At 43.8% G+C, this 21,770-nt stretch overlaps 1 protein-coding gene across 8 annotated transcripts in view; it reads right to left on the minus strand.

Moving 5' to 3' along the window:
• The window catches only part of DIS3L2 (DIS3 like 3'-5' exoribonuclease 2), a 376,911-nt gene that overhangs the window by 127,120 nt on the left and 228,021 nt on the right, over positions 1-21,770 (minus strand). For 7 of the 8 annotated variants that reach the window (XR_004350756.1, XR_004350757.1, XM_032637768.1 and 4 more), the window contains exon 10: positions 19,335-19,414. Coding sequence is in view for 5 of the 8 variants with exons in the window: in XM_032637768.1 (XP_032493659.1) it covers positions 19,335-19,414 (80 nt within the window). In the remaining 3 variants the exon portion in view is untranslated. Of the gene's footprint in view, positions 1-3,158; positions 3,342-3,687; positions 3,872-19,334; positions 19,415-21,770 lie in introns of those variants that run through there. The other variant, XR_004350758.1, reaches the window with a different exon arrangement.

Genomic DNA, 21,770 nt, shown 5'->3' on the forward strand with positions numbered 1-21,770 from the left:
CATAGTTTTAGTACTTCTGGATGGAAATCCTCTATAAATGTATTACATACTTCCTTTTCTTAACAGCAGTATATAATTCAATATTAATAACTTAGTGGCACTAAAATGAACATTTCTGTTGCATTTTGCAATAGATGCTGGTGTGGTACAGTAGGGCAAAGATGTCCCGTCCTCAGGACACACTCTCAAATTTACTTGTCACCTCCATCACTAAAATGGAGTAAAGACTCTTCAGATGCAAAACCTCCTGGCCAATTATAACAACAGTTATCACTGATTAGACCTGGCAAATGGAAGATATTCAACTATTTCTTGATTAAATGAATCAGCTTCACTTAAGTTTTATGGAGTATGTACTATTAATATTCATATTTTACAGATGAAAACATTCAGGCTCAGAGAGGTTAGACAATTTGCCCGATGTCACACAGTAAACATGAGAGCTAGGATTAGAGCATTGTTGGACTCCAGTATCAGTGTTCTTAACTATCATGCCATAGGGCCACACGGTACAGCCTTTTCCTATGGGGTTTTTATCATTCCACAGTTATCAGTATCCCTTGGCTTTTGGTTTCATAGCAGTTTGAGATTTCATTCATATACAATTCACTCAAAGTGTACAATCCAATGGTTTTTAGTGCATTCAGAGTTGCACAACCAACACTATAATCAATTTTAGAACATTTCATCACCCTAAGAGAAACTCCATATCTGTTTGTAGTCACTCCCTATTTCTCCCCAACCTTCCTAACCACAGGCAACCACTAATCTATTTTCTGTCTGTGTAGATGTGTCTATTCTGGACACCTCATTTGAATGGAATCTTATGATACGTGTACAGTCTTTTGTGATTGTGTTTCACCTAGCATAATGTTTTCCAGGTTCCTTCATGTTGTAGCCTGCATCAGTACTTCATTTCTTTCCATGGCTGAATATATTTCATAGACATTTGGGTTGTTTCCACTTTTGGGGTACTCCTTCACTCTTTAAAATAAACTTTTTTATTGAGGCATAAAATACATAAAGTATGCAAACCTTAAGCATGCAGTTCAGTGAATTTTTATAAAGTGAACACCTCCCTCCCCCACCAGTTCAAGAAATAGAACATAATCGGAATTCCAGAAGCTTCTCTTGTGCCTCCTCAGTCTCTATATTCACCAAAGATAACTACTTTTTCTGACCTCTGTAATCTATAACCATAGGTCAGTTCTGCCTCTCTTTGCACTTTCCATAAATGGATTAGTACAGTATGTATGTTGTGTGTGTGTATCTGGCTTCTTTTGCTCAACGTTTTTTTTTTTTTTTTTTCCCCCCCGGTATGCGGGCCTCTCACTGTTGTGGCCTCTCCCGTTGCGGAGCACAGGCTCCGGACGCGCAGGCTCAGCGGCCATGGCTCACGGGCCCAGCCGCTTCGCGGCATGTGGGATCTTCCCGGACCGGGACACGAATCCACGTCCCCTGCATAGGCAGGCGGACTCTCAACCACTGCGCCATCAGGGAAGCCCTCAATGTGTTTCTGAGATTCATCCATGTTGCGTCTGAATTTACTCTGTACCATTGCTGTGGAGTATTCCATTGTAAGAGTATAGCACAATTTATCCATTTTATTGTTGATAGAGACTTGGGTTGCTTTTAGTTTTTGCTATTATGAATAATGCTGTTATGAGCATTCTTCTACATATGTACTCCTTTCTGTTGGGTATTTATCTAAGAATGAAAATGCTGGGTCACGGAGTATGAATCTATTCAGCTCTATTACATACTGTACAACAGTTTTTCAAAGTAGATGTACCTGACTTTTCCCCTACTCAGTGTATGAGAGCTCTAATTGATCCATATCGCCACTACATTTGGTATTGTCAATTTAAAAATTTTTTAGCTATTCTTATAGGAACATAGCAATATCTCACTGTGGTTTTAATTTCCATTCTCCCTGTGGACTAATGATATTAAGCAGTTTTCACATGTTTTTGGCAGCTGGCTCTCTTCTTTAGTAAAGAAGAGTGCTTGTCCAGCTCTACATATTCTCAGTAAGAGTCTTTTGCTGGGGATATATATATATATATATATATATATATATATATATATATATATACACACCATATATATATGTGTATATATATATATATATATATATATATATATATATATATATAAAAAATAACTTCTCCTTCTCTATGAGTTGCCTTTTCACTATTTTAATGGTGTCTTTTGATGAACAGTTCTTAAATTTAATGAAATGTAATTTATCACTCTTTTCCTTTACGGTTAATGCTTTCTGTGTCGCACTTAAGAAATCTTTGCTAAGGTCGTGAGTTTATTTTTCCATGTTATGTTCTAGAGAAGTGTTAACACTTCTAGAAGTATTAACGTTTTACCTTTCACACTATGAGCCACATGCGACCGATTTCTATGTATGGCGTGAAGCAGGAGTCAAAGTTCATGTTTTTTTTCCATATGGATATTCAATTGATCCAGCACCAGTGACAAACCCATCCTTTCCTTACTACACTGCAGTGACACCTTTGTTGGAAACCAGGTGATCATACATGTGTGGGTCTGTTTCTGGATTCTCTATTCTGTTCCCACTTTGACTTTTGAACAGCAATTAAATATTTATTATTTCAGCATAAGCTTACTAAAATTCCATATCAATTTTAATCTTTCCATTTTTATATTAATAATAATTTTCAGTGAGCACTTACTTTTTATCTGGCACAGTTCTAAGTACCAGGGATTATCTCATTTAATCTTCCAGGCAATTTAAAATTAGCCGTTATTATCCCTGTTTTACAGGGTGGGAAATGTGAGGCCTAGAGAGGTTAATTCTTACCTCCAGAATATGGGCTGTGCTCCTTTTATTTTGTCGTCACACTATCTACTTTTGTGGAAAAGCATCAGTAGCATATGCAACTTTAGGCATTTATTGCTAATACCTTTAAAGCTAGGTTGTGTTTTTGCAACAATAGGCACAAATGGAGCTTTGCTCCTTTAGCTTTTCATATACTCAGTATTTTAGAACTGCCAGACACCTGAGAAACTGTCTAGTCCAAACACATATATAGCTGGGGAAAGAGATTTTCAGAGAAATCACAGACATGCCCAAACTTACATGATGCAGTAGAGGCAAAGATGAGACAAGAACCCAGTTCTGCTCCTATTCCAGTGCTCTTTCTGGGACCACAACTGCCTCTCATCACGCAATGAGTGTGTTGGATCACTGAGGCTTCTTAGCTGGCTTCCAGGTTTACCTTGGTGCCAGATACTTGAGGATGCCTGAGTGGTGGGTGCCAGATTATCTTGGCTTTAATGAGCAAGGAAACTGGAACCAATCAGCAGAGCTGGAAGCAGATGAACAGGCCATAGTCCAAATTTGGTTTAACAAGGTGCACTGAGACATCCATGAAAAAAAGAGAATTTCCAAAGCCCAGACCCCACAGGAATCAGGCTAGCAAGATTTGAATGGAACATAGGAATAAGACTTAGAGGGGTGGGGCTGTGTCTCCACTTAATCTTTCCATTTCGATTCTGTGTCCTCAAAACAGGAACTCATTGGCAAGCATCCCAGAAGCCCACTTCGATGCCAGAGGCTTTGCATGACTATTCAGTTACTTGGATTTTTTGAGTCAAGGTACGATTCAGTAAAAAATGACCATACAACAAGGACAGTTAAAACTGTTCACTCACCAATGCCCCAGATGAATGGAGAAGACATGCACCTCCTTATGAGCTGATGGTTCTACAGAATTCTCCATTTCTCTTCCCAGGTTCATTATCAAGGGCCAGGCTATGAAAATAGGATTTGTCTGAGATCAAGTACTTGGGTTGCCTGGTATTTGCCTGAGGTCAGAATGCCCTCTGACATAAGCGACTGCAAGAGGAAAAATCAGTGTTTCAAAACCAGGATTAGAAATGATTTTACAGAGGAGTGTAGGAGGAATAGTATTCGAAGCACCGGGCATCATAAAGATGTCAGAGACAAAACCCAGAAATGTATCCAAGTAGAAAACGGCCCTGAAGTGGAATTTTTCTTTTTCAAAATCTATGTTAGAGTTATCAGGGGTTCTCTTCTAGAATACAAGGAACAGATTTTAAAAACAATTTAATTTTTGATTAAATTAAATGTTGCACATAGGTTTTTTTTGTTTTGCTTTTTTGCTTTTTGTTTGTTTTCTTGTTTTGGCCACGCTACATGGCTTGCAGGATCTTACTTCCCCTACCAGGGATCGAACCCGGGGCCCTGGCAGTGAGAGAACCGAGTCCTAACCACTGGACTACCAGGGAATTCCCATAAATCTTATTTTTAACCTACATGTGGGCATATGTTTCTAACAGCTAACAGATTAAAATTTCCTAATTATTGAATAAGTGTGAGTTGCCTCTTACACTATAGTATTCGATATTTAGGAAGGCCATCCCTTTGAAACACGGTACTTCAGGGTTCAGTTTGTTGAAGTGAACGAAACAGGGAAAAGCATAACCAATGGGCTAAGAAAATATGAGGAGCTGAATCTGGGGGTTTAAATTAAGGTACTGAGTCTGAGATGAAGTCAAATTCCGAAAGGCTAGAGAAGGCCTGACACGAGAGATCAACTGCAAGACCAGTAGCTAGAAAGCTGAGGAAGACAACTCAAGGTGAGAAGAATGGTTGAAAGGAGTGGTCCAGTACAAAAAGGGCAGGCAAGCGCCAGGCTGCCTCCTGAGGGTCTCGGGAGAACAGGAGAACATACAGGATTTACATCTCTATACGTGTATCTGCCCCCTTGGCCCTCCTGCAAGGCAGGACAGAAATGGAATTCCAGCAGGTCCATATAGCAAAGGGCCGTGATGCTCTCCCCATGGTGCTTAAAGTAAGACTGGATTGTAAAGCCTATTTCCCCACGCAATGACCTAAGTGACAAGAGCCTAGGATTCAGTCTTTCTATCCCTGGTCAACAGGGAGTTTGTGTGGGCATGGGGTATAAGGTGGGGTCCCACCTGAGTTAAGGATTGCAAAGAGTCCTTTGCAATAAGATACCCTGTGCACGGTTAGAAGTGGTGCAGAGCACAAAGTGATGTAATGCTTTAAGTCACCTCAGGGGCCAGTGCTATGTGTGTGGCAGGAGAGGAGCAGACTAGGTCTCCTACTAGATGTGTAGCCAAATGATCTCTGGCTTCTGTTAGTGTACAGCAATTACACCGCCACTGTAGTGCACTGGCAAGACAATTCTCGTGTTGGGGCTTGCAGGGTGAGACATAGGCATATGCTTCTCTAAAGGAAATGAACCTTCCTAATGTTACTCTTTCTGGGAAGGGGCATGTCCTCAGATGGGAAGTGCCAAATGAAAGAAGGAGGCCAAGGTGTCTTTCCAGAAGTTCTTAGGTCTAGACTTCTGAAGGGCAGATGTTGAGGTGTGGGCACCCGGGTGATGCTCAGTGTGCGGACAGGTCAGAACCTAGGTGGGCCTGGATCTGGGAGCAGTGGAAAGCAGGACACTTCTTGATGCTTTGTTACTCTCCGTTGCTCTTCCTTTTGCTACCCTCTTAAGGTTTAAGTAAAGTCCTGTTCAAAAGTCTAGTCTCAGTTGTGCTTGAGGTACTAAGCAAAGGATTATGGGCACCATACTTGGACCAAAGTGATGACAAGTCCTCTCAGCACCCAGGTCAGTGGGCAGAGGGAGTCGTGGTTAGTAAGGAGGAAGGGGATGTACAAATGGAGACTATCCATGTGGTCCAGCTGTCCTCCCCACTCGGGAATCATTCCTCTCCTGCTAATCTCTGGTAATCTGAGTTTCTTTTATTAGACAAGGTAGTTTCCTTTTTGATGGTATCTTTGTAATAAAGGCTTTCAACCATTCTTGGCTCTCTGGTGAATAGCCTGTTGGTTAACATGGATCATATTTCAGAGTTAGGTACTCCTGGGTAGTATGAGGAAAGAAGCAGGGGTAGAAACCTAAAGTCCTATGTAAGGGGGTATTTCGTGTGGAAGGCAATGACAGAGGTAAACTCAGCCATGAGGAAATAGGTAACTCACTCAACCTTCAAGCATTAAGGAAACATGACATCAAGTATATTCTGATTTAGGCCATTCATCTGGCCACTAATCTGGCAGAGGGTAACAGAAGGTATCTAAGATTTCTAAACATACTCAATTTTTCTTAAGTTAAAAATGTTTGTGCACTTATTCTCATTTAACCGTATTGTGACCCAAGAACACGATCTGTATGATACCAATGACTTTTTGAAATATGCTTAATGCTTTAATACAAAGTCAATTTTTATATATGTTTTCTCTTGAGAAACACTTGAGAACACTGTGTAATCTTCATTTCTGGGTATTATACTTAGTTATTGGTTATTAGAGCTAGCTTGCTAACCGTGCTGTTCAAATTTTCTGTAGTTTTACTGAATTTCTGGTCTGTTTGAACTATCATTTCCCGGGAAAGGCATATTAAATTAACCCACTATGATGACGAATTTATCAAGCTCTCCTCATATTTCTGTCAACTGTTGTTTTAATATGTATTTTGAAGCTATAGCACTTGGTAATATGTTTAGACACTACCTTTTCTAATGAGCTGATCCTTCTAATCATCATTTAGAGACTCTCTATATATTTAGTAATGTTTTCTACCTTAAAAGCTATTTGTCAGACATCATAAAAATATGCTAGCTTTCTTTTGCTTAGTACTTACTGGTATAGCTTTTCCCACCTTTTTACATTTAATCTTTGCGTCTTCCTGTTTTAAGTGTGTGGTTATAAACAGCATATAGCTAGATTTCTCCAGTCTAACAGTCTTTGTTTTTTAACTGCAGAGTTAAATGTGATGTGCTTATTAATTCTTTTTTGGTACTTTAATATGTGCTTTTTATATGTCCTGTGCTCTCTACCACTTTGGAAGTTATTTACTGTATCTCTATTATTATTTAAAGGATATTTGAAACACTTATGGAACATGAACACTATAACATATATGATATAAAATACAAAATAACACAGAAACTGAATATTAAAAAGTGTATCTTTATATGTTCCCAATTCAGTTATAACAGAATTAACATGCCAAATGTTTTTCAAACATTGATGATTTTTCGAAAAGGACCTTAATTTGACAATTAATAGCACTCTAATACTATAAAAATGAAAATGAGATCTAAGAGCAATGTTTGATATTTTGTTTCTACTTTTTAAGATTTACATTTTGGCAGGGCCAAAAGTGGAAACAGGAATTTTTGTTATTCAAGTAAATGAATTATGTGTTTTACTATGACATGCATTACAGAGTTTGGTTATTTGTCTTGTGTGTTTCTTTGGTGAGTAGAGGGAGCTTCTACTGCTACAGTTATAATAGATAATGCTCACATTTTGATTCAGTACTTGTACCCACAATTATGTTCTTGTAGCAAGTCATCTTCTCCCTTCCCGTTATCTCTGAACATTTTGTGAAGCTAATCTTTATAGGCTCAATTTTTTAAACTTTCTCCCTTTTTATTATAAGCACTTAAAGCTAGAAAATTTCCTCTAAGTATTGCTTTAGCTGCACCCTTGCATGTTTCATAACTTTTCTGTATGTTTACTTTTACTAGAAATTTTATCTTTGGCAAATCTTTAAGGCTTTGGTTAAGAGCTAATTCTTCTGGAAAGGATATGCTTATGATTCTGACTGGTTTCTAGAAACATTGTCCATTTGGTGCCACTTTAAACTAGATACTTGGCTTGGAATTTTATGGGTCATGCAGGTAGTATTAATTCAGGTCCTGAGCAAACTTTCTGGGTCACTAGACATTAGAAGATACCATTAGCTGCTTTGGCACATACGTCTTTCTTTGGTTATCTGCTCTTGTTTCATTCCTGGCTTCCAAGGGCTGGAAAGACCTTTCTTGCCAGCTCAGCCATACATTTCTAAAAGATGCATCATTTTAAAGAGTTTTATTGAAGAAGAGTTCTTCAGGCTATCCATTCTATGATATTACTGGAAATGTAAGCCCTATGCAAAATATAGTGTATATACACATTTGTGCATTTTTTTCTGAGGAGAGACTGTGACTCTAAAGAGATTAAAACCACTACCATACATTCTGTTTCAGCCTTATACAAACTAAAATAGCAAATTCTACCTGATGTTTTACAGATCTCCAGGCAAGAGGAAAATCTACAGATAACCATGTAAAGTTGATTTCCAGTCTTAAACTATAATTCAGAAAGATATATGCATCCCAGTGTTCACCGCAGCACTATTTACAACAGCCAAGAAACGGAAGCAACCTAAATATCCACAAACAGATGAACAGATAAAGAAGATGTGGTACATATATACGATGGAATATTATTCAGCCATGAAAAAGAAATGAAATAATGCCATTTGCAGCAACATGGACGGACCTAGAGAGAGATTATCATACTAAGTGAAGTAAGCCAGACAGAGAAAGACAAATATCATACGATATCACTTATATGTGGAACCTAAAAAAAAAAAAAAAAGATACAAATGAACATATTTACAAAACAGAAACAGACCCACAGACAAAGAAAACAAACTTATGGTTTCCAAAGGGGAAAGGAGGGGGAGGGATAAATTAGGAAGTTGGGAGTAACACATACATACTACTATATATAAAATTGATAACCAACAGGGACCTGTACTCAATATTTTGTAATAACCTATAAGGTAAGATAATCTGAAAAAGAATATACATACACACACACACGCACGCACACACACACACACACACGTATAAATGAATCACTGTGCTGCACACCTAAAGCTAATATGACATTATAAATCAACTATACTTCAATAAAATAAAATTAAATGAATTTTTGAAAAAGTTGATTTGCATTCTCAAAACGTCACCTGACTTCTACATTCTGGAATTACCTTGGCATTACCTCCCTATACCAACCTAACCTCCAAACACTTCCAACAGAGGGTAATAAAAAACAAACTTTTTCAATTTCCGATGTCTCAACATGCTATTAATTAAGATCTATCTGCTAACAAAGGAATACTTGGATTTTTGTAATACCAACTTTTCTATTTCTCCAAACTAACAGATGACCGTATTGCCATCGAAGATGTACTTGGTTGTTAAAAAGCCTTTTCTCAACCAGCAAGCCTGTTTGCCAAAATAATTAAAGGAAGAAAAGTTCTGGCGTTTGCATCATAAATTGGTTTTTTGTTGTTGTTATTGTCCTTCACTACCATGTTAAGGTTCATTCAATAAGTAAATTTTATCAGAAAATTAGCACTCACTGAATTTGGAAATGGCAAGGATACAGACAGGAGGGAGACGGATAAAAATGACAATAAAAATGACAAATAAAACCAATAAACAACTTGCTGTGGAAGCCTGTAGGTATGCGGTGAGAAGAGTACTGCAGGCTATAGAAGAGACTCATGAAAGAAAATAATGGGGAAGAATTGAGCCTCAGATATGCAAACTCACAGAGCTGCAGGACCAGATGTCATGATCATAATACATAATTCAGTTATCTTACAGTATCACTGAGACATGAGGAGATGGACTGAAAACCATGATTGTGATGAGGGAAAGGTACACCTAATTCTAAAGAAGTAGACATTGTAGGAGGGCATGCAGTGTAAGCTTATAGGTCAGCATAAAAGCCCATAAACAACCCACAAACCTAAGGGTCGAAGCACGGTGGAAATAAAAAGGGCGAGGTAAGAAACAGGAGTGAAACGCTAAAAGTTTGTAACAAGATGCCTGGTTAGACCGATTAGATCAAGCGATTTTCAAATGCAGGGTACCATGCATGACACTCAGGATATAGAGATGTCCAAGGACTGCCCTGCTTTTAGGAAACAAGCAAAAAGGTGAATTAAATCCACAAGCAATGATATTTATTGCTGCATTAGGCACATGAAGAAAATATGCTGATAGGATAGGGACAGTTCATTCTGCCAGGAGGAAAGGAAAGCTCCGCAGAGGTTTCATCTTGCTGTTGAACGAAATTCTGACACAGAAGTAGGAAGGGAGGCCAGGCATTCTAACTGGAGGGCAAAGGGCAGGCAGAGGCTGGGAGGCAGGGTAGAGTGAAGTGGATATGCAAAGCCTGGAGTGGCCAGACACCATTAGGGGCGCGTGCGGCGTGTGTGTCTGTGTGTGTGTGTCTGTGTGTTGGTCGAAGTGGCATTGGGAGGTGGGGAAGGTGGAAGAGGGGGCTGGGGAACTAATCTTAAAGGACTTTGATAACAAAGCTCTGCTAAGAAATGTGGACCATTCTGTAGGTATGAGAAGATTTTCAAGCAGAAAAGTGACATGATCTGGTCTTCGTGTGTACATAAAAGAAAACTGGGCTTCCCTGGTGGCGCAGTGGTTGAGAGTCTGCCTGCCGATGCAGGGGACACGGGTTCCGTGTCCCGGTCCGGGAGGATCCCACATGCCACAGAGCGGCTGGGCCCGTGAGCCATGGCCGCTGAGCCTGCGCGTCCGGAGCCTGTGCTCCGCAACGGGAGAGGCCACAACGGTGAGAGGCCCACGTACCACAAAAAAAAAAAAAGAAAAGAAAAGAAAGCTAACTGGGCAGCAAGGTAGAGGGCGCACAGCAGGGGAGGGGAGATCATTGACAAGGCCATGACAACAGTGCTAAGAGGAAGAGGAATCAAATGTGATTCCAGGATTCCCTTTTTTTTTTTTTTTTTTTTTTTTTTTTGCAGTACGCGGGCCTCTCACTGTTGTGGCCTCTCCCGTTGTGGAACACAGGCTCCAGACGCGCAGGCTCAGCGGCCATGGCTCATGGGCCCAGCCGCTCCACGGCATGTGGGATCTTCCTGGACCGGGGCACGAACCTGTGTCCCCTGCATCGGCAGGCGGACTCTCAACCACTGCGCCACCAGGGAAGCCCCAGGAGTCCCTTTTTTAAAGAAAACTTTGGTTGACTAGGTGGTAGGTGATGATGTCTTTATAAAAGTAGAGGATGGAGAAGAAACAGGTTGAGAGGGGAAGCAAGGTCCCAGCATCCTTGTCCTGGTGCCCACCATGTTCTCCCTCTCAGCAAACCCCCAAATTTGTATCATTGCAACTTCTGCTCCCACACCTAGAAGGCTAAAGAAAATCACCCAGGCTTGGTAGTATTCCAATTCAGCACACATGAACAGTGTTTGGGAAGGCCTTGCATGATCGGTTTCTGGTCAGCTCCCCCATCCAAGCCCTTTCACTATCCCCTGCTCCCCGTACACAGCCCCTTCCCCATCTGCCCTCAGCAGGAGGGCCGCTTCCTCTCACAGCTGAAGTGGGTATTATCCAGGGTTAATACTCAGCAGCCGCCCATTCCCTACGTCTTGCTTCTCTGCCTCAAGGGAAGAGGTGTTTACCCTCCATGTCTTGACCTCACTTTCCACTTATACTCTGAATTCACTCCCATCTTCTTCTTCAAGACCTTGCAAAATCGTCAGCTCCTCTCACTCCTATATTTTCAGCTTCTCCTTCTCCAAGCTGTCCTGTCCTCCCTGCCACTCATAGGTTTCATAGCCAAGCTTCTTATGGAAAGCCACCTCCATTCCTGTTTTCCACTCCCTTCTCCACCACCTGCAGTCTGGCTTCCCCTCCTCAAAGCCACTGACACTAGTCTCTCAAGGTCGTCAATGATCTCCTGGTTGCCAAACCCAAAGACTTCCCAGTTCTCTTACCTGACTCTCCTACAGCCTTTGTGGCTTTTCTGCATTTAGCCTGCTCTGCCTGCCCCCTCTCCCCTCTCTCTCCTTCGCCTCCAGGCTCCCTGGCCTCACCTCTCGGTTATTTTCCACATCTTCCCAGGGGCCCAGCGGGGTCCTCTTCTCAGTCTGTGACTTCTCCTGGGCCACCTCTCCCAGGCTGTACTGATGACTCCCAAATCTCCACTTCCAGCCCTAACTCCTTTGACTTGTCTCCTTCGTATTTCTACCTGGATGATTCTCAGGGACTGCAAACCCAACATGTGCTTATCTCTGAACGTACCACCTTCCCCCCAAAACCAGCTCTCCTCAATATTTCCTATTGAATGCCATTATGTTCTGCCTACTGCCCAAGCCAGAAACTTAGATGAGATTCTAGATTCTTCTCCTACTGCCAATATCAAAAGTTTGCAAACTTATTCACTCATTCAACCAACATTTCCAGGTGTGTCAACTATGTAACACACAGTGTGCTGGGCACTGAGGGTTCAACAGTGAACAAAAGGACATCCCTTCTCTCGTAAAGCTTACCATCCAGGAGGACAGACCCACAAGAGTACCTTAAAGGGACTCGAGAAGCAGGGGGTGGTGGGGTGGGGAGAAGACTGTGGCAATAGGGTGGTCAGGAAGGGCCTCCTTGAGATGACATCTGAGTAGAACTTAGAGTAGTGAGGGATCTGGGAGAAGGGGGATTCGGACAGAGGGAAGAGAAAGTACAAAAGTGTTGAGACAGGAGCTGCCTGGCATGTCTGGAGGACAACACCACGGCCATGTTGGCTGGAGGAGGGCAGGTGAGACAGGGACTGTGGGGAACAAGGTTGGAGAGGCAGTTAGAGACCACAGTAGGAAGATTAGAAAAAACAAACAAACAAACGAGACAGCAGTACATCCCAGGAAGGACTTGGGTGTTTATCCTCAGCAGGACAAGAAGTCTTGGAGGGACTGGAGCGGGGGAATGACCTCATCAGATCTACATTTTACAAGGACTGCCTTGGCTTCGATCCGTGGGAAGAAAAGGCCGACACGAGAGAGCAGTTAAGAGGCTCCCACAGCGGCCCGGACCCCAAGTCCTGCCCTGATTTCCTGTCCTGGCTCTTGCCTCCCTCCAGTTCTGGCTCCTCGGCCTCTGCCTTGGTTGGGGCACTTGCTGCCTCTCAGAACTCAGACCATCTTAACACCGCGCTCAGTCCAGATTCCTCACTGCCGCCACACAGATCTCTCCCACCTGCAAGTTGGATCCTGACTCTCTCCTGCTTAAAGCTCTTTGCTTCCCATTACACTCAAGATAAGATTCCCACTCCGAAAGGGAGCCTGCGTGCCCCTTTCCGGTCCTACGGCACAGGCTCCTCCCACCCCGTCACGGTGCAGTCACGTTGACTTCCGGTTCCTTTTGGTGCCGAAGTCTTTGTACCACAGGGCCCACACACACTCTGTTCCCTTAGCTTAAAACGCTCTTCCTCCCCACTGTGTGGCTCACCCCTGTTTATTCTTCAACCTGAGGTTTAAATACTGCAGTCCGTCCCCCCACACCCGCTCTCCATGATGTCTAAACTTTCTAGCAGGGTCTACAAAAGAATTCATGATCTCCTCCCTGCTTTACCTACGACTACCACCCCACTTGAACCTCACGGTCCAGATATTTCAAGTTCTGTGTGGTTCCCTCCAAAATACCATATATCTGGCGTCCTGGGACTTTGCACACACTCTTCCCTCTGCCTGGGAACCCCCTCTCCTCTCGGCAGCCTGTGAATACCACCAGAGACTCACTGAGCGCCTGCTCTGAGCCTCACACTGCCAGGCGGTGTACGGTGGGAGGACAGATAAGAAACAAGATAGTCAATAGCACGTCAGTGGGTGATGAGTGATGAGGAAAAAAGTAAAGCAAGGATGGTGGAGAGTGGGTGGGAGGCGAAGAAATTAGAGGCAGAGTGACTAGGGAAGGCCTTACTGAGAGAGCGACCCACCTGATCTCCACTCAGCCACACGGCTCTCCAGGGAAAGAGCAATGCAGGCAAAGGGAACAGAGCTCAAAGGCTGAAGAGCACAGAAGCAAGGGGACTGGAGACTCCCATGAAGCGAGGGAGCAGAGAAGAAGAGTTAAAGAAGGCAACTAGAGAAAAGTAGTCCAAAAACTACAACCAAGAGCAAGTAGAGGGGCTTCCCTGGTGGCGCAGTGGTTGAGAGTCCGCCTGCCGATGCAGGGGACACGGGTTCGTGCCCCGGTCCCGGAAGATCCCACGTGCTATGGAGCGGCTGGGCCCGTGAGCCATGGCCGCTGAGCCTGCGCGTCCGGAGCCTGTGCTCCGCGACGGGAGGGGCCACAACAGTGAGAGGCCCGCGTACCGCAAAAAAAAAAAAAAAAAAAAAAGAGCAAGTAGAGCCCCCTAAGTCCAAAGAAGAGTAGATGAAAAGCCAAACACTGCACATATGGTTTGCTGAATTGAAGTCAGGGACAACCTGTGTCACTGAACTTTCTGAAGCCACATAGCAGAGGGAGTAAGAAATAAATGGGAAGCAGGAAAGGAGCCGCAGCAAGTAGACTGCTCTTCAAGGTGTCCTGATGGACAAAGGAAGGTGTGAACACTCCTGAGGCTGTAGGCGGCTGAGGAAGGTCTTACAGGATGGAGACTTAAGTTTGTGAGAGGAGGAAGCCAAACCAAAGGGAAACATAGAGGGGCTGCGGTGAATGCCTGGTGGGATAAGATCTTCCCAGAGGTGAGAACAGAGCCCAGGAAGAGGGTTTGGCCTGGCTGCTGCGATTTGCTGGAACCTTGTACTCGTAAGCTCCAGGACGCCCACCCATGCTCTCTTCCTTCCCAGCAACAGATCCAGAGCCTTCGTCTCTGCTCTTTGCTCATTAAAATTACTACCATCCATCCTATTGCTCAGGCTCTCCAGCCTAAGCCAGGGGAGCACAGTCTTTCCAGCTCCTACTTCCTCACTGCCTCCAAAGAAGAGCACTCGTGACAAGAACTCTCAGCAGGTGACACATACAACCATACGGGGAAGTGCAGAGTGTAGGAATTCTGTGAAATTCGTACAGACTTTCTCCCAGTCTCTTGTTCCTATTTCCTAAGTGAGAAGGGCTCCCAGGAACAGAGCTGCCTAGTCCATCCTCCTCAGGGAAGGGAGGCCTACTGCCTCCTCCCAGACAAGAGGCAAACCAGCAGGAAGTCTGGCGCCCCCTACAGCAGGGCAGGTAGTGTGCATTCCCGAGGTCCCTCAGGCTGGATGATGACCTGAGCACTTTCTCATACCTGGACAGTAGGACACATCCCTCTTACTTTGAGTCAGATGGCTGCCCTCTGTGGGGGTGGGAAAGACGAGCAGGTGGCTGAGCACAGGGGTGCGCTCCTTGGGTGGGATTTTCGTGGTTCAGAGGTGAAGGCGGCCAGGAGGAGAGATGGGTAAGAGGGATACGACTCTGGGTATCCAGCCCAGGCAATCCATCAAGACTTCTGCTAAGTTGTCATTAAGATGTAAATTCCAATTTCCAAAAAGCCTCAAGGATGAATGGATTTGTTTATTTATTCTTAATTCATTCATCCGTTCACTCATTTCCCCCAGTGGTTTTCAGTATGCTCACAGAGTATAACTGAGCTAGTAATTTCAGAACATTTTCATCACCCCCCAAAGAAACGCCAAACCCGTTAGCAGTCAGTCCCCACTCCCCCTTTCTCCAATCCTTCATTTCTAAGGTCTGGCTAGGATAACCCTGCCATGTTCAATGGCAGAGCACTCATTACAGAACAAAACATTAGAGAAACAAGACGCCAGAGAAGCGGGGAACATCAATTTCCTGTAGGATCTGTTGGGAGCCTGAATCAACTAAAAGCTGAATAAAGGTCCTGACTTGTCTGACTGATAATTTCCTCTCTCAGAGACTAGAGCAAAGCAATAATGCAGGTTTAATTGAACAGAACAGGTGGCTGGAAGCGGCTGGGAGAGAGTCACCGTGGCCTGGCAGCCAGGGAGGAGAAGTCTGGATACGGGCAGCCATTTACCTCAGAGCTCATAAAGGCAGAAGTAACACCGTGACATGGGAAATGGGCTCAAATTTAATACGCTACAGGACATAGAAAAATATACAGGACGCTTAACTGGGAAGCTGTAATTCAGATATACATGACAGCCATTATCTAGTATCTGAGGAGTTGTCACATGAGAGACGAGACTTATTCTATAGGCTCCCAAGGGGCATGCATGGGACCAACGAGTGGAAAATTACAGGAAGACAGTGGTATTTCAGATCATTACAGGGAAGGATCTCCTGATAGTCACGCAATCTTAAGGCCAAATGGGCTGCCTGTAAGGTAGACAGTTAAAGTGCAACCTGGATATTCAGTGAGTAGATGCTGTAGAGGTAATCTGAAAATCGGAGGGTGATGTGACAACTGTGGCACTCCCACACCTGAGCGGTGAGGTCAACTGTGCGGTGTGTTGCAAAGGTCTGTTACAGTAATCAAACACTGGAGTGTGTGAGTTACTGTCTTTAGGTTCTGGGTTATCATTATAACCAGTCTTACTCACTTACATTATTAAATACCTTCTTGAGCTAAAGTGAAAGACTCCATGTTAAAGTTAGCGGGCTGGTTAATGCTCATGGGAATGTTGCCCTCAAGTGTGTTTATGGGCTGTAAGAGGTGAAAAATTACCGGGCTAGATGACTGGTAGAATCTCTTCCAAAGCTGAGATTCCTCAAGGGTAGAGGGCACCCCCTCCTCAGCCTTCCAACCTAAACATGACCTACTGGGGAGCAGGTGTCACTGTGTTTCTGCAGAATTCACCTGCAGACCGTAATGTCTAAATCTCGCACCTATAGGAGATACTGGTAACAAGTCCTGGGGGTTCATCTGAGCTCTAAAGAAAGAGAGAGTAAGGACTAAATAAGTTACTTCTGTCTGTGCGTTTTATCTTCACAGAAGAGTCATTCAGATGATTTCAATGGGACCAAAGGAAAGTTTAACCTTTATATTTTCTTTAAATAAAAATGGTTACAGATGACGTAAGTATGCCCAGAAAACATTATTTGCTTTTTGAAACATTAAACTTTTTTTCCTCTAAGCAAGAACCGACATGAACTGGTAACTACCAGAGCCTGAACTCAGCCAGCCTCACCCCAATCCAAGCTGGAACTGACTTTCACTTTTCATCTCCCTGGATAAATGGCCTTGGCGGAAACAGCTGTCACAAAGGCCAACTGTAGAAGTGCCACCATAAAAACGCTTGACTGCCCAACTCAGGCCTTTGCAGACTCTTCCCCGACTGCTCTGCCGTGTCCAATGACCAGATGTTAATTACTCCCCTGGAATGCAAGAATAACTAAGCAGACGGGAGGTATCTGATCACCTGGTGCAGCGGCTACTGGGCAGCCTGTGATTTCTGGCACCTCATAATTTTTTTTTATTACAAAATTTTTTCATTATGAACCTATTATTACCACATTATAAAAATTTGGAAACTAGGGAAAAGAGAAAAATCCCTTATGAACCCGTCATCCTAATAAAATCACTGTTTGCATTTTGCTGAGTTATCTACTCTTCTTCATGGCTCTCTGTATAGGATTCGATGGGCTGCACGCATTTAGCCTCCTCTGCAGAGCACCTGCAGCAGCTTATATAAACACACATCATCAGACAGACAGCTCCATGCAGACATGCTCTCTCCGAAACCAGCTGGTCCTCCTGATTTCCCCATTTCTAACTTGTCGATTCCATCTCCTCGCCATCCAGGTTGAAACTTTTGCCCCGTCTTGGATTCCCCTCCCTCAACTCCAAATCCATTTCCACTGATTCTTTTCTGTCATTACCCCTTCTTCACAGCTGTCCTCCCCACCCCCATTAATAATAACGCCACCACCTCCAGTTCAGTTTCTTCTACCTACATCTCTAAACAATTATAATGTTTCTCTGACTCATTTCTCTGCCTCTGCTTCCTCTCCTTTTCCTTCATCTTGCACTGCTAAATGGTTTCCCTCATTATGAATGCTCTCCCTGAACAGCACGTTGAAAACAATTGGTTTTCGACTGTCTGACAAAGCATATTCTTCGGTTGGAAATCTATAAACATGTACAACTTGTCCCCAGTCAATCCTTCCTGCTCCACCTTTTCCCTACATGAAGCCTCTGCTGGTAACCTGGTACCCTAGACACGACACGTAGTGTGCGGGGTGAGTGGGGCAAGACACGTGCCTGTTCCCTGGTGCCCCTGCAAGGGGGATATCGTGTGAGCTGGCTGAGATGGGGTAACAGGGATTAGGCCTACCCTTCCACCATTAACGACTATAGACGTGCCAAAATAAATGTAGCAACTGTTTCCAAGCATTAGGCTACAAACAGAGCAGGGCTATGAAGCTGGAGAGGAAGGAAATACAGGAAGTGAGGTCCAGTGTCACCTGGCTTTCTGCCGGGGGTGGGGGGGCACTTTTCAACTGGGACTCAGAGAAGTGGATGTGAGAGTGATATGCCCAAGCCTCTCCATGCAGCAAAGATTGCTCGGGATGTAAGAAACCAACGTAGTATTTGCTTTTTTAAGTAGGCTGCTTAAAGTTTAGATTTAAAAAATATATAATTCCTCTGAAATTTCCATGGGAACTTTTCTCTCTTTATGCTTTATCTTCCTTTCAATTTTCTTTAGTTGAAAACACTGAGCACAATTGCCCACAGTTTCAAGGAAGACTCATTAAAAGAAGATAAAAGCATTTCTGGGCAGTGATGTTTTCTGTCCCTCAGCTTTGTATCTACTGAGCCTCACTGTCTTTTATGGAGAAGAGACAACACGCTGAGCCCATGAAGTTTTTTGCATTCATGGAATATGTGAACATCTGTGCAGTGTTTGCCAAGACCAGGCCACTGGGCCACCAACACTGTGCGGGAGACTGAAGCCGCAGGATTGCATACCGTCATGGGCAAGCCATCAAAGGCCACGTTAGTGCCAAAGCCATAACGGGAATGACTAAAGCCATAGCAGTCACCAGACCCCACCCCGGTGAGGGGCAGGAAGCAGCTCCAGACTCTAAGTGGCTCATCTGGAGGGGCATTAGGAAGGGCGTGGCTAGGGTTTGCTCTTCTCACACCTCACACATTTCCCCCTCCCGCTATGATAGTTTTCAAAGACCAGTAGCATCAAATCCCACTTTTTCCTTCCTGGCTCCATCCCCAAAGAATGTTTCGGGAGCCTCTAACAGCTGCCTTCTGCAATTTGCTGGACAGATGAAGACCTACGCGGGGCAGAGCAAGCTTCTCCAGCTCAGGCCGTGAGGGGCTTCCTCAGGGGAGGTGTTCCTGCCGCCTCTGCTGAGCACGTCTTTGGACAGCACCCCTTGAATCACCCCAGTGTGTCGTTCAATTCAGGTAAAAAAAACTCTGTGCTTCTCCGAAGCAGAGCTTAGGGGCCTTCTTTAACACATTATGCCCTCACTGGAGCCTCCTGCAGGGCCGGGCCTGAAATTAGTTCTTCTGCCCTCACTGCTGTCCCTCCTGAGGCCCGAGAAGGGTCCTAGCAAGAGGACGTTTCTTATTCTCACGCTCACTGAAGTCGGTCAGGAGCACAATCTCTAGGTCACATGCTGTGTAGGCTCAGGGGCCTACGGCAAGTTCAGGGAGTACCCGGCAGCCAGGGTGGCCACACCGGGGTGCCCGCTGCCTGCCACCTAGAGGGGGAGAGAAGATTCCATCCTACCGTCAGCAACGGGCTTGCAGGAGAGGGCGTCATCGAGGTCTCGAGCAGTTGATGGGTCGATGGTGAAGACACAGTCTTTTCTAGGGAAGATTGAAGACATAATTAGCAAGGCCACAAATAACAGAAACTTTACCCCACTGTAGTACAGCTTTAAAGAACGGCTCTTTTGCAAATGTATAAACGGTAGACAAAGTGGGGAGTAACTTCTCTCTTGTCTCTCTAACAGGGGATCTTTAATAAAATGCAAACTGGGGGAAGATAACAAGGCTCCGTACTGTCTCTTGAGTGTCTTTCTCTTTCTCTCTGCTGACTGGGCCCTACTTCTCCTTGATCCTGAGTTAGAACAGGTGTGAGCGGGTGGAAGTGAGGCGGCTTCCATGAATGGGGCTTCCCAAGAAGTTACCTGACAAGAGGGGCAAGTCCCTTTGGCAAATTACTCTCCAACAGTCAGTTCTTTCTTTTGCCTCCCTCTTCCTCAGTGGCTGATGGGAACCTGTCCTTCAAGGATCATATGAGGATGATTTACTACTCCTTCTCCTATCTTGCAAAAGTGGGGTGTGCCAAAGAATAAACCGTCTAACTTGTGACACAGGGAGATGGGACTCAAGAACAGGTTGTGCAGAAAACTTTGGGCCCATACAATCAGCCATGATGCCATTCTACTTGGAAATGGCCCTAATCACAGTTTATTTCCATGAAATAATCATATACTTCATCCAGGCTCACATAATTGAGTACACCCTATGCCTCTTTATCTCCACACAGTATCCCTAGGCACACCTCATTCTTAATCTGTGAAGCCCCTGGACGTTCTCATTTTGCTTTAGAATTTCCCAAATAACATGACCCACCCAACCTACCCATTCACACCATATAAATAACTAAGATTTGGGCAGTCGGTCCTAAGTTCTCCACACCTCCTGCCCCGTCTTCCGGGGCACTGGCCTGGAAGTCAGGGTGTTTAGCAGGAACCACCCTCCCTTCCCCAAACACAGGCTCTCTAGTCAGCACTCCCTGCCCCCACTGCACTCTCCTCAAGTTCTTCCTCCACTCCCTCCAGTACTATCAGCCCCACTGCTGCCATTCCCCGGTCCCCTCCCGCCTCATCAACACTCATGATGGTGGACATCCTGGCAGTCACCACAACTAGTTGGCTTTGTTCTTAAAGTCTTATTTCCTATATTGTTCTTCTGCTCAAAACTTCCCCAAAGCCCTCACAGGCTGCCAAGCAGCTCTGGGCGCCGGGCTGCAAACCTCTCGAGGCCTTCCTTTACCTGTCCCCTTACTGTTCAGTTCCCTTATTCCTGATAACCCTTCACCAGCCCTCTCTGATCCTCCACACTGATCATCTCACCACCATAATACCTTGATTCTAAGACAGTATTAATTCTAGGACACACTATCAATTCAATAATAGCTTTTTGGGGAAACAAAAACCCCGAGCACGTTAAATATATACATTGATTTTAAAGTACTTCAGGATTTCAGAAATGTCAAGATGTTTTTTTAAAAAAGACTCTTAAATGGTAAGTGGATAAATGGATAACTAAACTATGGTACATCTACACCATGGAATACCACTGAGCAACAAAAAGGAACAAACTACTATACATGCAACAACTTGGATGAATCTCAAAGGTATTATGTCAAGGAAGCCACTCTCACAAGCTTATATAGTCTATGATTCCATTTATATGACATTCTCAAAAAGACAAAATTATATAACAGAGACATAAGTGATTTTCAGGGCTTGGGGAAGGTGGGATTAAAAAGGGGTGCTTGTTCTGAGGGAATGGAGCTTTTCTGTATCTTGATAGTGGTGGTGGCTACGTGAACCTACATGTGTCAACATTCAAAGAACTGTACAACAAATAAAGGTCAATTTTACTGTTTTTTAATTTAAATTTTAAAAAATTTTAAATGTGATTTCTGAATCAAGGAAAGTAAAACTAGACTGTTAATAGAATTGATTGATGGGTAGTAGAATTATGGATTAATATTTTTCCTTTATACTTGTCCATATTTTTCAAATTCGCACTATGATTAGTATTACTATTATAAGTGGAAAAAATTAACACTGTATAAAATCTCCTCCAATCAAAAAATAATCAGATACATAATAATGCTTATAAGGATATTCAACAGTCTTACAGACTCCTATTGCTCAATACAGCTAATAGCTTTAAAATGATGAATCTGGTAAAACTATATACTCACTGGTACACCAAGAAAAGGGGACAGGGAAAGGTGGGTGCCCCTCAGGTGGAGGGACAAGAGCACTTAGAGCACAGTCCCAGGAAGGGTGCTTCACCAGAAGATTCACTCTTCTCACTAAACATCTCAAGAATAGGCACATACAGTGTGGGGAACATAAATGCTGAGGTCTCAGGAGATAAAGAAATAACTTGTTTCACTATGTAAAAGAAACTGTAATTA

Source organism: Phocoena sinus, chromosome 7 (assembly GCF_008692025.1).
Source record: "Phocoena sinus isolate mPhoSin1 chromosome 7, mPhoSin1.pri, whole genome shotgun sequence".
In the NCBI taxonomy this organism is placed as follows: domain Eukaryota; kingdom Metazoa; phylum Chordata; class Mammalia; order Artiodactyla; family Phocoenidae; genus Phocoena; species Phocoena sinus.